Raw genomic sequence first — 12,749 nt, forward strand, 5'->3', positions numbered from 1 at the left:
TTTCAAAAAAGTGCCTTCGACCTCAACCTGCGCACCACTTGACGGTCTCTACAATGTCCCGGGCGTCGCAAATCACATTGGCGACCACATGCGTCACTGCAGTTGGCATCGTCGCATTCGTGCATTGGTCGCAAAAGGCCGACAAAGCCGTCAGTACTGCCCGCATCTGGATGCAGCATGGAGATCAATTCTAACACGGATTAATCAGGCCATGCACATGGGAGTTGTGCGAGACTTTGAGCAACAAAGAATCAAGCGCGAACGTCAGGCCGACTTTGAGATGCAGCGAGAACTCGAACAAGAATACAGGAAATACCAGACGGTATCAGATGGCGGAGGGCCCGAACCACGGCAAGATCAAGGACCCGGGCGATGATGCTTCACATGGCCACTTTACTGTAGTGCCACCACTCAACTCCACTCTAATCTAACTCACAACTGAAGAGCATATGGCTACACCAGCCCCCGCCATGCACCTTGATTGCGCCACCCTTCGGTCCAGCGCATTGGACCGGAGTCAGCATAGCCTCGCACTGGTTATAAAACCAACATCGTGGAAGACACGCTTAGGCGAGGGGGCACAAGGCAACGCTCGGCATCAAGCGCTATACCAATTGTCAATCAACAAGCTGCATCATTTGTCCGGGTGCTTAAAGACGACTTTGTGCAACCTTTGAAGCAACTTCAAGTTGCGTCACAGTCTCCCAAGAAACAGGCGGCCAAGAGATAGACGAGTTGATATACAAAAAAAGTCAATGGTATGGTCATAACGATCGAGTGTCGCTTAGCGTTGGGCGCCCTGCGTGCTCCAGTGATTGCCTAGCAGTGCTTAAACACAACGTGCCAAGCGACCCCAACAATGACACCGCTCACCGGTAGATTGATTCCCTCGGCGCGCTGGATGAGGTCACCTGGCGGTACGCCCCGCGCATTTTTGCACGCGAACGGCGCTGATTGATGGACGAAGACTTTCGTATCTACCAGCCAGCACAAAGACATCGAGGCGTAGTGACACAAAGGCGTCTGAGCTGGCAGCCATGATTTGTTGGCTGCTGCCCGGTGATAGTGCTCTGGCCACACGGTTCGGGTTGAAGTGCTATCTTGGCATTGAGATGGATCACCATGAGGTCATGACAGACCCTGGATTTTGTTCGGTGTATCACGTATTGCCTGCGTCAGTATACACAGTAAGGCTGCAAACGACTGGGGAAATGTGCATGTATACATTTGGGCCTGGGTCCCAAACGGCTTTGCAGAATATGTATGTACATTCGCCCAAGCTTTTTGCAACAAGGCTGCGCAGCTCTTCAGCTCGCTTGCGGCCTTACTCTGGCCCTTTTGGCCTTAAGTCCCAAGGGCCAATTTGCACAGCTCATCAGCACAGGCAACGCGAGTGAAATTAGCCTCGAGATTGGCGACGTTCATTGCCACGACAAGTCAGGCATTCACACCAAAATCGCCTGCCAAGGACGGCTAGAGAAGGTGGCGCGGAACAGAGTTGGCTTCATCCTTTGATGACGCACAGGCGCACTGCCCATCCTTCAGGGTCCGCCTCCCTTGTCTACCTTACATTAAAGAACCACGCTTGCCTCTTTGTCTTTGCCCATTCACGTATATCCTAACATAACTATCCCTTCCCTCTTCCCGTGTCCCAAACTCTGACACACAAACATTGAGCAAGCATATATACCTTGCTCCATACCAACACCTATCTGTCTGGTAGTCTTGGCACCCTTGGTCTAAATATTCCGGTCTGGCATTCTAGCGTCGCACATTACACACGCCGCCACCCCGTACCACAGTTCCACATCGACCTCGTCATGAAGGCCTCACAGTTTCTCGCCTACTTATTGGCATCGCAAGCAGTCAGCGCTGCTTCGATACCTGAATTTAGCAATGCGCTCAACGTCCTCGAAGAGCGCCGCGTCGTTCCTGCATCTGAAGTCGTCTCACCAGACCACACGCTAGAGCGTCGCAAGGGCGGCGGTGGACGCGGCGGAGGTAGCAGCGGCGGCGGCAGCAGCAGCAGCAGTGGCGGTGGCAGCAGTAGCAGTGGTGGTGGTAGCAGTAGCAGCGGAGGACGAGGTAGCAACAGCGGCGGCAGCGGACGAACCTCTACTACATCCAACACCGGTGGCTCTACAAGCACAGGCTCAGGCCCATCACGCTCTTTTGGCGGAGGACGATACTACGGCGGCGGCGCTACCGTCCCTTATTCCGCTGGTAAAAGGACTCCAAAGGGTCTTTCACCCGGCCTCTTGCTTGCGCCCGCAGCAATCCTCCTCATCATGCCAGGTCTCTGGCTCTACAGTGTCTACCCGTACCACTACAGCAACCCCTACCGCTTCTACAATCAATCCGCCACCAACGATGATGATGACAACAACAGAAAGAGATCGCTCTGGACTCGCCAGACACAGGGCCGCAATGAGACGCTGCCTGTTATGTGTCTCTGCGAGGAGTTCAGAGTTTGCGGCTGCGACGAAAATGACGACCAGCAGTACCTTGATGATCTGGTTGGCAATGGTAGCTACACCGCGCTCAACAAGTCGCTCATCACTGTCTCCGATGTCAATGGCACTAAGACGCTTGTCCTTAACGGTACCCTTCCCAATGGCACTACGGCGCCTGGCGGTGAGGGTGCGGCTGCTAGCTTGACAGTTGGCAACCTTGCTGGCTACTACGCCGTTGCTCTGCTCGTCGTTGCTGGTGTCATGTTGTAAAATGGATATCCCATTGCGGATCTGCCATTACAGTGCCCCTTCATTTTTTCATTTTTTTTCATTCATTTCATGACCGACACCCCCCTGTACTTTTATAACGAAGTTACGATTCTCTGAACGCTATAGGCGCGTTGTTTGGGCCCAAACGATCTTTGGTCTCGACTGGTCAGTCCATGGGACCTCGGGTCCGTAAGTGGGCTTGAATTTATACCCTCATGCTGCGTTCTTCTTGTTCTTACTTCTTGGTGAACTTAATGCGGTGGCGGGGTTGGATTATTCTTGAATAGAATTAGTGCGCATATTGTCAGCCTTAACTTTATGTTTTCTTTTGGTGAAGATCATGTCCCAATACTACAGCGAGACTTGTCATGTAGATATTTTACTTAGAGCAATTAGTCATGTCATTCCGCAATTCTCTTGACTGGCCATGATACACATGTATACATTGAGTTCCAAGTGACTGCATGCTTCTGGGAAATTGTAAGCAAAAAGCAAATACCGCTCTTGGTCATGTGCACAACAGTTGATTAACGTTGTATTAGGCGTTTAATTTCTTTAGTACTCTGATGACGATGCATATGAAATCTATTGTATGCTGATAGTTATATAATAGGACTTGTTCATTCGTAGCTTTGCTGGTCGTGTGTGGGCGTTGCTTTGTTAATTGTGTCTGTGGACATGCATGTTGAAGTCGGATTTTGAAAGATGAGACTGAAAAGATTCCTTGTGGGTACCTAACTGAATGGTCGAGGAAGTTGAAGGCGTTAGCGATTTAGAGGGGAAAATTAAGAAGATACTTGTCTTGGCAACCTGGACGTAAAGCTAGCGGTGTCGTGTGGTCACAATTCCCCTCGACAAGAAACGAGGCATGCTTGGTGGTTCTTCTAGTGAATTGGTGAAGCCCAAGTTATGGGCATAAAACGGACATAGGAAGTGAAGAAGTTGCGCATATTCAGTAATGAATGATGAATCGTCGTGCTACTATTCAATGACTATCAATGTCGAAAAAATGCGAACTTTGCAGTTTTTATGACGTAGTGGAAGTTAGGCGACTTTGGTGATGTTGAATAAAAGCGGTGTGCATTGCAAGCTATTCCCGTAAGCTTGTGTGCACATTCATCGGTCACTGATGTTGGCGATAGTCGTACGAGTCGTGCAAGCCCACATTTTACTCAGATTCCGGTGAGTGCAAAGCGGTGCAATATCGGTATGAGAAATCAACTCGATGGAGTACGCCTCGCTACTAAGTCTAAGTGCGCTGGCCTCTAGTCAAAGCTAGGAAGACTGCACTTGGAGTGCACTGCATACCATGCAGGTCAGCTGACGTAGTGGAGAGTTGCCTTGACCTGAAGTACCATATGTAAAGTGTGCTGATTAGGGTAACTTGTCGCGAACTCTAGTTTCAAAAATATTCTTTAAATATTGAGTACATGTTGTCGGAATGTGATAGGACGCCTTTCCTGACGAAAGAATACGACGATGCTATTGCTGCATTGTCATCTCGGGTGGCGTCTTGCGCCTTGGCGTACTATTGGTAATCGTGTTGGCATGATCTGCCACATTGGCGCTGCAACCAACCACATTCGGAGGTTGCGAAGGCCATGGTGTGTGGGGGGATGCCGCATATTTTCTTGTAACAGTAAATCGGCACGCATCTCGCAGACTGCAGCAACCAATCAAGAAGCAACACTTGCCGATGTCGTTTGCTGATTCATAGCCAACATAGGCAGTGTTTTATGTGCAGGTTACGATGCCACTTTATTGCGAGTTTTGTATCCGCAAATTGTTGTAAGTGTAGGCCCTCCATTTTTCTGACACGAGTTGATTGTAGCTCAAAAATCGACTGAAGAGCCTCAGCCAACAGACCCTGTTGATACGGTATTTTCGTGTCAGAAGCCCACCAACATGACTCGACTCCTAGGTAAGCAAAAGACTATTTGGAGCTTCTTCTTCCCTCCATACTTTTATTAGGAATGGAGCTAAAGAGGCTGAGGCCCCTGATGACTCTAAGAGTATGTCTTCTGAAAAAGGTAAATTTATCCTCTGACTAGGATGGCCGCAAGGCTCAATTGCCTTGGCGAGGTATAGAAAATAGATAGGCTGGCGTCTACAAGGACATCGCCGATAGGCCTGTATGTTTCGACATAGGCAGTGCTGCGTGAGACAGGCATACCGCCACCACGTGATGGCAGATGACGGGATGGTGCATAGGGCTGCATGTTGCCTACAGGCGGAACTGTGCCGGTGGCGGTGATTTCAGCCCTAAGACGATTCCCGATATTCTGATGGAGTGATCGGCAAACAGCGATGGATTACCGGCCTGTTGTGCTAGTTGTGGCGAAGTGATGGGATGTTGGCGAGGGGCGCACATAAGGTAGTACCAGCGGTGTACCTGCCTGCCACCCATGTGTTTATGATACCGTTCGCCAGACGACGAATATAGAAACTTACTCAATGATAGTATGAATCGACGTCGAACCAAAGAGTGAGCTGAGCCGCTGTGGTCGACTCTTGAAATAGATGTGCTGCCTATGTGGATGCGCAACATACGTTGATGTGCAGATGCGCAAGCCCATAGGCAGCACTCAGCTGGTCAGCTCGAAGCTCTAGATGGTATCAGAGGTCCATGCACTTCGTGGGGGGTGTGGGAGAGGAAAGGGTTTTATGGCATCGCGGAGAATGGAAGTTGATCACGTATGCATGGCATCGAGGAAGAACTGGGCCATGCTCGGTATAGCCCGAAGGTTGGGAAGAGAGCAGAAGCTCCAGATACGTACGTTAGTAAGGAATGCCCCACTAATACTAGTATAGGTGCCGGCCTTCTTGGCGGCCGTCAAACCGGTTCTCTTCCGCGCCCACGCACGACGTTGAACCCCCAACCTCGACAACCCACGTCCGTAGGCAAACGACGGCCTCCCTCGCACAATGGACCTCAAAAGTGATTCTAGCTTCACCGGACATATCAATCGGAGCCGAACAGCCCGGCGCCCGCTCATGGCGCGCGACATGTCCGACCAAGCACTCTACGTCACTGGCCTCCTGTTCGCACCCATGACCAGCACGCTATGTCAAAACATGTATCTGACCCTGGCCGTCCAGGCTGTCAGATACAAGGTCACGCACAGATCGTTATTCTAGTGTCGACATTCTACGAACCAGCTTGACGGGGCCCTGCAAGCTACCCTTTGATGGCTAGTATGGTCTGTGCATTACAGGGGTTTCCGCCGCCCCATGTGCAATCACTATCTCCGTAGACGCTTGTCCGCCTTTTTGCTTTGCTGCGCTCCTTGGCCATCGTTTGGTGAAATGCTGAGCAATTGGAAGTCCATCACATGGTCTCAGCTACGGGCCAATGATGTTCAGAGGCGCACAATCAACACCAGCTGAAAGACTCCAACAGGCGACCTCTCAAACCCCTGCCCTCTCCAAACACTCAGGCTTTCCTGCCAGTCCGACAAGCCAATGGCTAAAATGGTTTGCTAGCTACCTTTGAAAATCCCGTTGGAGCATCTTCCGGCTGACTGTGCACTTGTCCCTGCCCGTCCTTTCCGTTTGCATAGCCGACATGACATGCAGCAAGTCGACGATGCATCCGCAGTATGACCCACACTCTGCTTCATAGTCTATATCGTCGCCTTACATCTTGCTATATATGCCACTGTCGCCTGGTCGAGTCAGGAATCACTCCAAACACCACTTTACTCTCATCAACGATCTCTTTATTGTTTTGCTTGCGTTGAAGCCATTGCTTCAAAAGTTGCTTTCGATTTCAGACACCGAAAATAACCCATCGCCACGCACGGTCCCGAGAATGTGCTATCAGGTCGTCGAACGCTACTCGGTTTGCCGATGTCTATATTACAAACACGCCATCGATCCGTGTGCTGCTCATGGACAGCGAGGACATATGGTCCAGGAAAAGACAGTTCTTGTAGGCTATGCTTGCAATACACATAGTAGCCACCGACCCAACATCGCCTACCATGCTAGTGTTCATTCAGATTCTGGCTACGGAAGCAGTTCATGTTCTTTTGGTCCCTTACGATGAGAGAGAAATATAACCTCAACACTGGCCCGAGAACGGCCATGGAAATCCTTCCAAAAATATCGTCTACCAACGCGCTCGGCTCCTTGGCCTCTTCGAGCTGGTCACTCGGCGCCAACTCCCACAGCACTGTTACTTCGCGTCTTTTTGTACACTTGGAAATACATGCATTGGTACGGAGTTATCTACAGTCATGGCACAATCATGATAGGGCAAATGTATGAATACGATGGACAGTCGGCGTTTGTATTGAGCTGTAAGATACATCAGGAGGATTTAGGAGGCCTTTTTTTCATAAATATCTGGCAGGCACTAGGAGAATCATGGACGGTAAACCCACTCCGCTTACTTAGTCACTGTCGTTACTAGCATCATAGCGTTCGTTCTAATATCGCTACATTATTCTTACAACTCGCCCAAATCTGCCTTGCGCGGGATGACAGCACGCTATGCCTAAAAGGAAAAATTCTCCGTGCCTAGTTCTGACGTTCTGGATGACCCAAGGTGCGAATGTGCTGCAGACTAACCAGATGTTATTCAACTGAAGTATCATGGAGGTTGACGGGCGCATGAAAAGTTCACTAGACGTCATCTTGGCCAAGCAGACCCACCCTTGAGGCACGTGCGCGTACTACGTTACCGCCTCTTGCCGTACCAAACATCCTTCCAAACCCTTACCACTCGCCCGTTTCGTCGGTGTGAGAAGCGCCACTTCCCACTCCACGTTTCTACTAAATCACGTAACAATCTCTCGCTACTCCACATGTCGACCTTGTTCCGTTCCCACTGGACCGTTTACTCGCGCTTCGGCCTTTTCCGAGTCTGCCGGTGAACGACCTTCGGCATCTCCATGGCTCGGCCGTTCCGCTTACATACGTCCTTAGATACTAGCTGTGGCGCCATGACTAACTTGGGCACATACGCATAGGTACACGCAAGCGCACATGTCATTCGCCTTGACAACGTATCTACAAACCTTCCATTGCTCCGTTGCTGCTGAGAGTTTCGGTCAGCTCATACCTCCGAAAACGCGAAGACGCGGTAAAACCATATGGTGCTCTGCCCACGAGCATGGTAGGTCTACCAACTCGAAATATCAGGTATCCACATGACTTCCTATATTTAGGAGCAGGGCTGGTGTGGCTGTTCCAAGGTCTTAGCTCAAGAGCTAGGCATCCAATCCTCCTGGCTCATGGTTGGTGGACCCTGTTGTTACTCATACCTGCTGGCTAGACCTCAAATGTTGCAGTTACTGCAATCTTTGCGCGCCAATCAGGACTCTAGGTCTCGTTGTTCAAACCCCACTGCGCCTCCAACTCGCAACATGTCGATACCTTGAGCCTTTTGATTCTTGACCGGCCGCCTGGCCCTGTTCAGTTCCCTGTCAGCCTTCAAGCCCGAACCAATTACTGGCAACGAACCTTTGACCGGCCTGAGGCTCTAGTGAACCATCGTTTTCCTTTTTCATATTGCCGCAGCCTCGCTGTATAAGGCTGAGTATGTCATTTCCGCATTTGGTCATAGTACAAGCTGGTCCCGAGAAGTATCCTAACAGTCGGTACCGAGTAGCACAGCCAACTTTGTGGGCCTGAACCGATAGTTTCAAATCGATTGCCCGGAGATGGCACGGCACGACGGATTGCGGGTCTACGGTCCGGCATAGTGTATCGTCTCCAGCTCGTCGGCAGCCAAAGCTGCAAGGGCCCCTGTGTCAGCCTTGTCAGCCTTATGGCCTTGTAGCCTTCCTCTTTGATATACCTAGTTCTTCCTCTTTGCTGTACTAGTTCTTTCAAGAAAACCCACTAAAACACCAGTGTTGTAGTCTGATTGGTAAAGAAGTAAGCAATAAAAACCTTGGAAGCATTACATGCATTATCGCTTCAGCAAAGACAATCCAGTTTTGTCCATATTCCCGAGGGGTTGGTTGCCCCTCAAAGACTCGCTTAGAGCCATGTGGAGATCCTTTGCCTTGGTACCCGTTATAATCCCTCAAATGAATCGAATACCTACAATCACGAATGAACCCCCCAGAACCCTAAGTAGACCATGTAGCAAATCATACTGAACAGTATCATCGCCACTAGGCTCTATTCCCAAGCCACAGCTACAGTGAAGATATTCCCGCAAATCGCATTACTTACCCCATCAGATGCATCTCTCCAAAAGCCCCCCCCCTTTTTTTTGCTAACTCTTTCCTACCCACCCTACCCTCTCTTGTTCTCTCAACCCCCTTTGCAAAGCCACGTATGTATCAGTTGTTTCATAGCGCGCCAATATGCCCTTCATGTATCTCATATAACCCTTTTCTCTGTCTCTTTCTTTCATCCCCCTTCTTGCATCATGACTCAGCTGCAGATGTTTGTTCTTACTACCCGGATGCAGATTACGTAGGCAGTTACATAGTAAATGCGTCGCCATCTTTCCATGTCGGAAGAAACGAAAAAAAAAAGATATAGCCGCCGTGTGGTTCAGTTGTTTTGGTTGGCCGATGTATTACATTGCGGTGAGGTTGTGTGTGTGTATAGGGGTTGAGATGAGCTTTCTCAAGGGGTGATGCTGCGAAGTTGGATACGTTCCGGTTTTGTAGTGAATTTGCCTGAGGATTTGTGATGGTGTTTGAACTTTGGGGGTTCTTTTGTCGGGGGCCCAGCTGTGGGTTTGGAGGCGGGTTGTGGCTTTGATGAGGTATTGGGATAGAATATCCGTCGTGAATGTGCGGGCGAGTTGTAGTGGTCAGGATTCAGCATCTGGGGTTTGTGATTGCTTTTTAAGTGCGTGTGTCTGAATGCGTGTGCATCGTTCGGTATTTGATAAGCATCACATTTGGGCAATATCTTGTGCAAGTGACTCTTCTCGTAGTTATTCTAAAGTCATTCAGTAAAAGACCATCCGATCAACACATCACAGAGCAGGCAAGAAGGAGAAAAGTTTTATTTTCCGCGCACGAGGCCCATGAGAATTCGTAGATTGGCATAACTAGTAGTAAAATCTACATGGAGCGTGCATTGGCACATTTGAACATCTGGTCTGGGAGTCGTTACAGGATGTTCCGTTGAAACAAGATAAGCTTGTCAGTAATCATAAGCCATGAGTGAAAAAAGGAGTGCTCGTACATATTCCCCTGTTGGGAAACAGCAGCGAAAAAAGAGAAGAACCAAGTCCGTCGTAGAAAGCGCATCCATTAGAATAAGTGAGCGGAAAGTCGAACCTCAGAGCAAAGAGGTTGCGACGGTAATGAACAAGAAAGAGAAAGAAAGGGTCGTTATCATAATATTCACAGGAAAGAAGGAAGAAGGTTGGTTGTGTTTTTCCTGTCGCACAAGATGGCGAAGGAAGGAACAGGACAAATGGCTGTCTAGGGGAGGCGGGCAGAGAAGAAGGTGCTTAGGCGCGGATGACGACACCCTGGCGACGGGTGGTCTTCTCCTCGTACACGTACTCGTCCTCGGAGGAGCATTCGGATGAGTCATCTGAGTATCCGCAGCGCGCACCACCGCAGTCAAGCTTGACGCGGTCACCAGCGCGGGTGATGCCGTAGCGTTCGCACGTGCAGCATGAGCTTCCAGAGCTGATACTGGACGGGCTAGAGCTGTTTGTGGAGCGGCTGGTGAGTGAGGGAACGTCGGAGTCTTCGTCGGAGCTGTACTCGGAGTCGTCGGATGACTCTTCGATCTTCTGGGTGGCAAAGCGGCGGTTGAGCTCCTCCAAGGTGGTCTTGTCGTACTGCGTGTTGATGACTTGGCGGGTCTCGTGTGGTCGTTGGGGCTTGGGTGCAACGATGCGCTCTGGGCTAAGGCCACGGCCCTTGGGGATAGAAGCGGTGGATACACGGCGCGACTTGCGGTCTGCACTGGATGAGGATGACTTTGAGCTCGACTTGGCAGCGGGAATGTCGATAATGTTTAGCTTGCGGCCAGTGGTAGGTTCGGTCGTGTGGTCCTTGGCGGGGTCGTGCGAGACATGGTAGCCGTCGATGATGTACTAGGAAAATGTTAGCCTTGAAGTGAAGAGTGGTCGCTAAGAGGATAGACATACGTAGTACCAGTAGCGCTGTCCCTGCTTCAAAGTCTGTCCTTGGAACTTGAAGCATCCGACCCAGCCACCAGACTTCTTGGGGTCCTTGGAAAGCGGGAGTTGGCCTTGGTAGCCATCCCAGGAGCCGAGAAGATGTACGGTCTTGCAGTTGGAGGAAGTGCGGAGAGTGAAGTTGAGCTGGATAGCGGCCATTGTGATGTTATCTCTTTCTTTTTGTGTAGAAAACTTGTATTATGATGTAATTTTTTTTCTTTCGATTCGTCCGATACCAAGCTAATGGATAGACGTCAAGATTGCTAAGGGGGCTGTGTGTATGTCGAGAGTCTCGCTAAGGGTTGCGAGGTTGCGTTGTCGGTGTGATTTGGAAGTTCGTTTCGAGCAAGTAGAGCTGAGTATTACGTTGGAGTGGACCGGCCACAGAGAATTGAATTATTGCAAAAAATTGGGGAATGGGTACAAAGGGTCGTCGGTAGTGGAGTGATTAGATGGCACCAGGCCTGAGGAGAGTAGGTAGAAGGAAGAAGGGGGAGGGGTAAAAAAGAATAGACAAAAAACGAACACAACAACTCTGAACTTGACACACTTGCTGAAGAAAAAAAGACAAGATGGGAGCGGCTCCAGGCCTACTTATGTATAGAAAATGCATCACACAGATGCTGGGCGACGATTGGGCGTTGACGAGGGGCTGACCGGCGGACATTGGACTAGGCCGCGTACGGGTCAGGCATCGGTGGATCCGGTAGCGATTGATTGATTGCGCAGTGTAGCCACGCCATCTGGGCAGGGTGCAGGCCGGTAGCGGGAGTGGAGAGCAGTCTATCGAATGTACGACGAGCGCTTGACGGTGTTGCGGGAGTGGTGGATGCCTTTGATGTGTGTAGCCGGGCGTCATTGTTCTGTGCGCTGAATGGCCAATATGGGCGGGGAATACACGGGTGGGTCGTCACGCAGCGCACGGACTTGGGATCAAAACATGCGGCCAATCAGCAGCGACTATGCGTCTACCATGTGATGTCGGGATGTGCGGCCTGCAGATAAGTTTCTCTTCACACTGCATGATGGACGGGGAACCGAGCAGACGACGGATGCAGACAAATTTGCTTCCCAGCATTTCGCCTTGACCAACCTGCAGCATCTCCTCTCTGCCGCATACAGACCTATTTACAGACATTATCGGCCCATATGCCCCGCCTTATCCAATTGCATTGCCTTCACCATCTCCGGCTCATCACCAAATATACCCAATTGGGAACATGGGCGGCTAATAATCTTTAGTGGCTTATCGTCCCATCCAACCACAACTGCCCATCACCAACTTCGCCCTACTGCATCGTAAGCCACTTTCGTGGTCACACCTGAGGCCTTAAACCCCGGCATATCGTCATAGCATGCAGCCTCTGTACGCACGCGGCCTCATAAGCTTTGGTAAACAGACATGTCGGGAGAATAACGTACAGGGGGACATAGGCCATGTGGTGGGGCACCGCTTTCAATATCAGGTACGCAAAGGCACAAAGTCTGGAAAGCCTCGCAATTTGAATACTGCCAATGAGGTGCAACAACAAGGGCGCATGTCGCGTCGCCCTCGTACCACCCAAGCCCCTTGCCTCTACCCTCTATGCCATTAGCTAGATCCTGCTGCCATCTCTTTCTTGACTCTAATGTCTTGCGCACATATACATGCCTGAGTCTTTTAGGCCCGCAGTCTTCTAGCGATATTAGACTCGATAACGGCCAACATGGCCCAGGCGTGCATACATACGTACATACGCGCCCGCTCTCGGTGCGTGAACCCCCCAGGTGCACCGTTAGTGACAGTGTACCAATCAAATGAATCGTAGTCATGCATACCAGCCATCCCACTAACTAGTCTCTCAACATGCTCATGACAATGATTGCATCGTGACATGCGACCACTTTGGCCATAATATAGCAGTGCCAGATTC

At 50.4% G+C, this 12,749-nt stretch overlaps 5 protein-coding genes across 5 annotated transcripts; 3 read left to right on the plus strand and 2 right to left on the minus strand.

Annotated features, from left to right (window-relative positions):
- Window positions 1–53: 53 nt before the first annotated feature.
- Window positions 54–376, plus strand: COCSADRAFT_175613 (uncharacterized protein; the record flags this gene model as incomplete). Its single annotated transcript, XM_007706560.1, has 2 exons — window positions 54–149; window positions 209–376. The coding sequence occupies 2 exons, from the start codon at window positions 54–56 to the stop codon at window positions 374–376; spliced, it is 264 nt and encodes an 87-aa protein (XP_007704750.1).
- Window positions 377–1,820: 1,444 nt separating this feature from the next.
- Window positions 1,821–2,723, plus strand: COCSADRAFT_100693 (uncharacterized protein; the record flags this gene model as incomplete). Its single annotated transcript, XM_007706561.1, has 2 exons — window positions 1,821–2,085; window positions 2,182–2,723. The coding sequence occupies 2 exons, from the start codon at window positions 1,821–1,823 to the stop codon at window positions 2,721–2,723; spliced, it is 807 nt and encodes a 268-aa protein (XP_007704751.1).
- Window positions 2,724–5,896: 3,173 nt separating this feature from the next.
- Window positions 5,897–7,213, plus strand: COCSADRAFT_40933 (uncharacterized protein). Its single transcript, XM_007706332.1, has one exon. The coding sequence runs from the start codon at window positions 6,376–6,378 to the stop codon at window positions 6,769–6,771; it is 396 nt and encodes a 131-aa protein (XP_007704522.1). The 5' UTR covers window positions 5,897–6,375; the 3' UTR covers window positions 6,772–7,213.
- Window positions 7,214–10,152: 2,939 nt separating this feature from the next.
- On the minus strand, window positions 10,153–10,995 carry COCSADRAFT_101134 (uncharacterized protein; the record flags this gene model as incomplete). Its single annotated transcript, XM_007706562.1, has 2 exons — window positions 10,153–10,749; window positions 10,804–10,995. 2 exons carry the CDS (start codon window positions 10,993–10,995, stop codon window positions 10,153–10,155), a joined length of 789 nt encoding a protein of 262 aa, XP_007704752.1.
- Window positions 10,996–12,206: 1,211 nt separating this feature from the next.
- COCSADRAFT_253948 (uncharacterized protein) lies at window positions 12,207–12,736 on the minus strand. The gene has a single exon (XM_007706563.1). It carries the CDS (start codon window positions 12,646–12,648, stop codon window positions 12,217–12,219), a length of 432 nt encoding a protein of 143 aa, XP_007704753.1. The 5' UTR covers window positions 12,649–12,736; the 3' UTR covers window positions 12,207–12,216.
- Window positions 12,737–12,749: the final 13 nt, after the last annotated feature.

The sequence above is a fragment of the Bipolaris sorokiniana genome (genome assembly GCF_000338995.1).
Source record: "Bipolaris sorokiniana ND90Pr unplaced genomic scaffold COCSAscaffold_16, whole genome shotgun sequence".
NCBI classification, from domain to species: domain Eukaryota; kingdom Fungi; phylum Ascomycota; class Dothideomycetes; order Pleosporales; family Pleosporaceae; genus Bipolaris; species Bipolaris sorokiniana.

Excerpts from the sequence above, each read along its gene's own strand:
- COCSADRAFT_40933 (XM_007706332.1), top strand. The coding sequence starts at position 6,376 with ATGCCACTGTCGCCTGGTCGAGTCAGGAATCACTCCAAACACCACTTT.
- COCSADRAFT_253948 (XM_007706563.1), bottom strand. The coding sequence starts at position 12,648 with ATGACTACGATTCATTTGATTGGTACACTGTCACTAACGGTGCACCTG.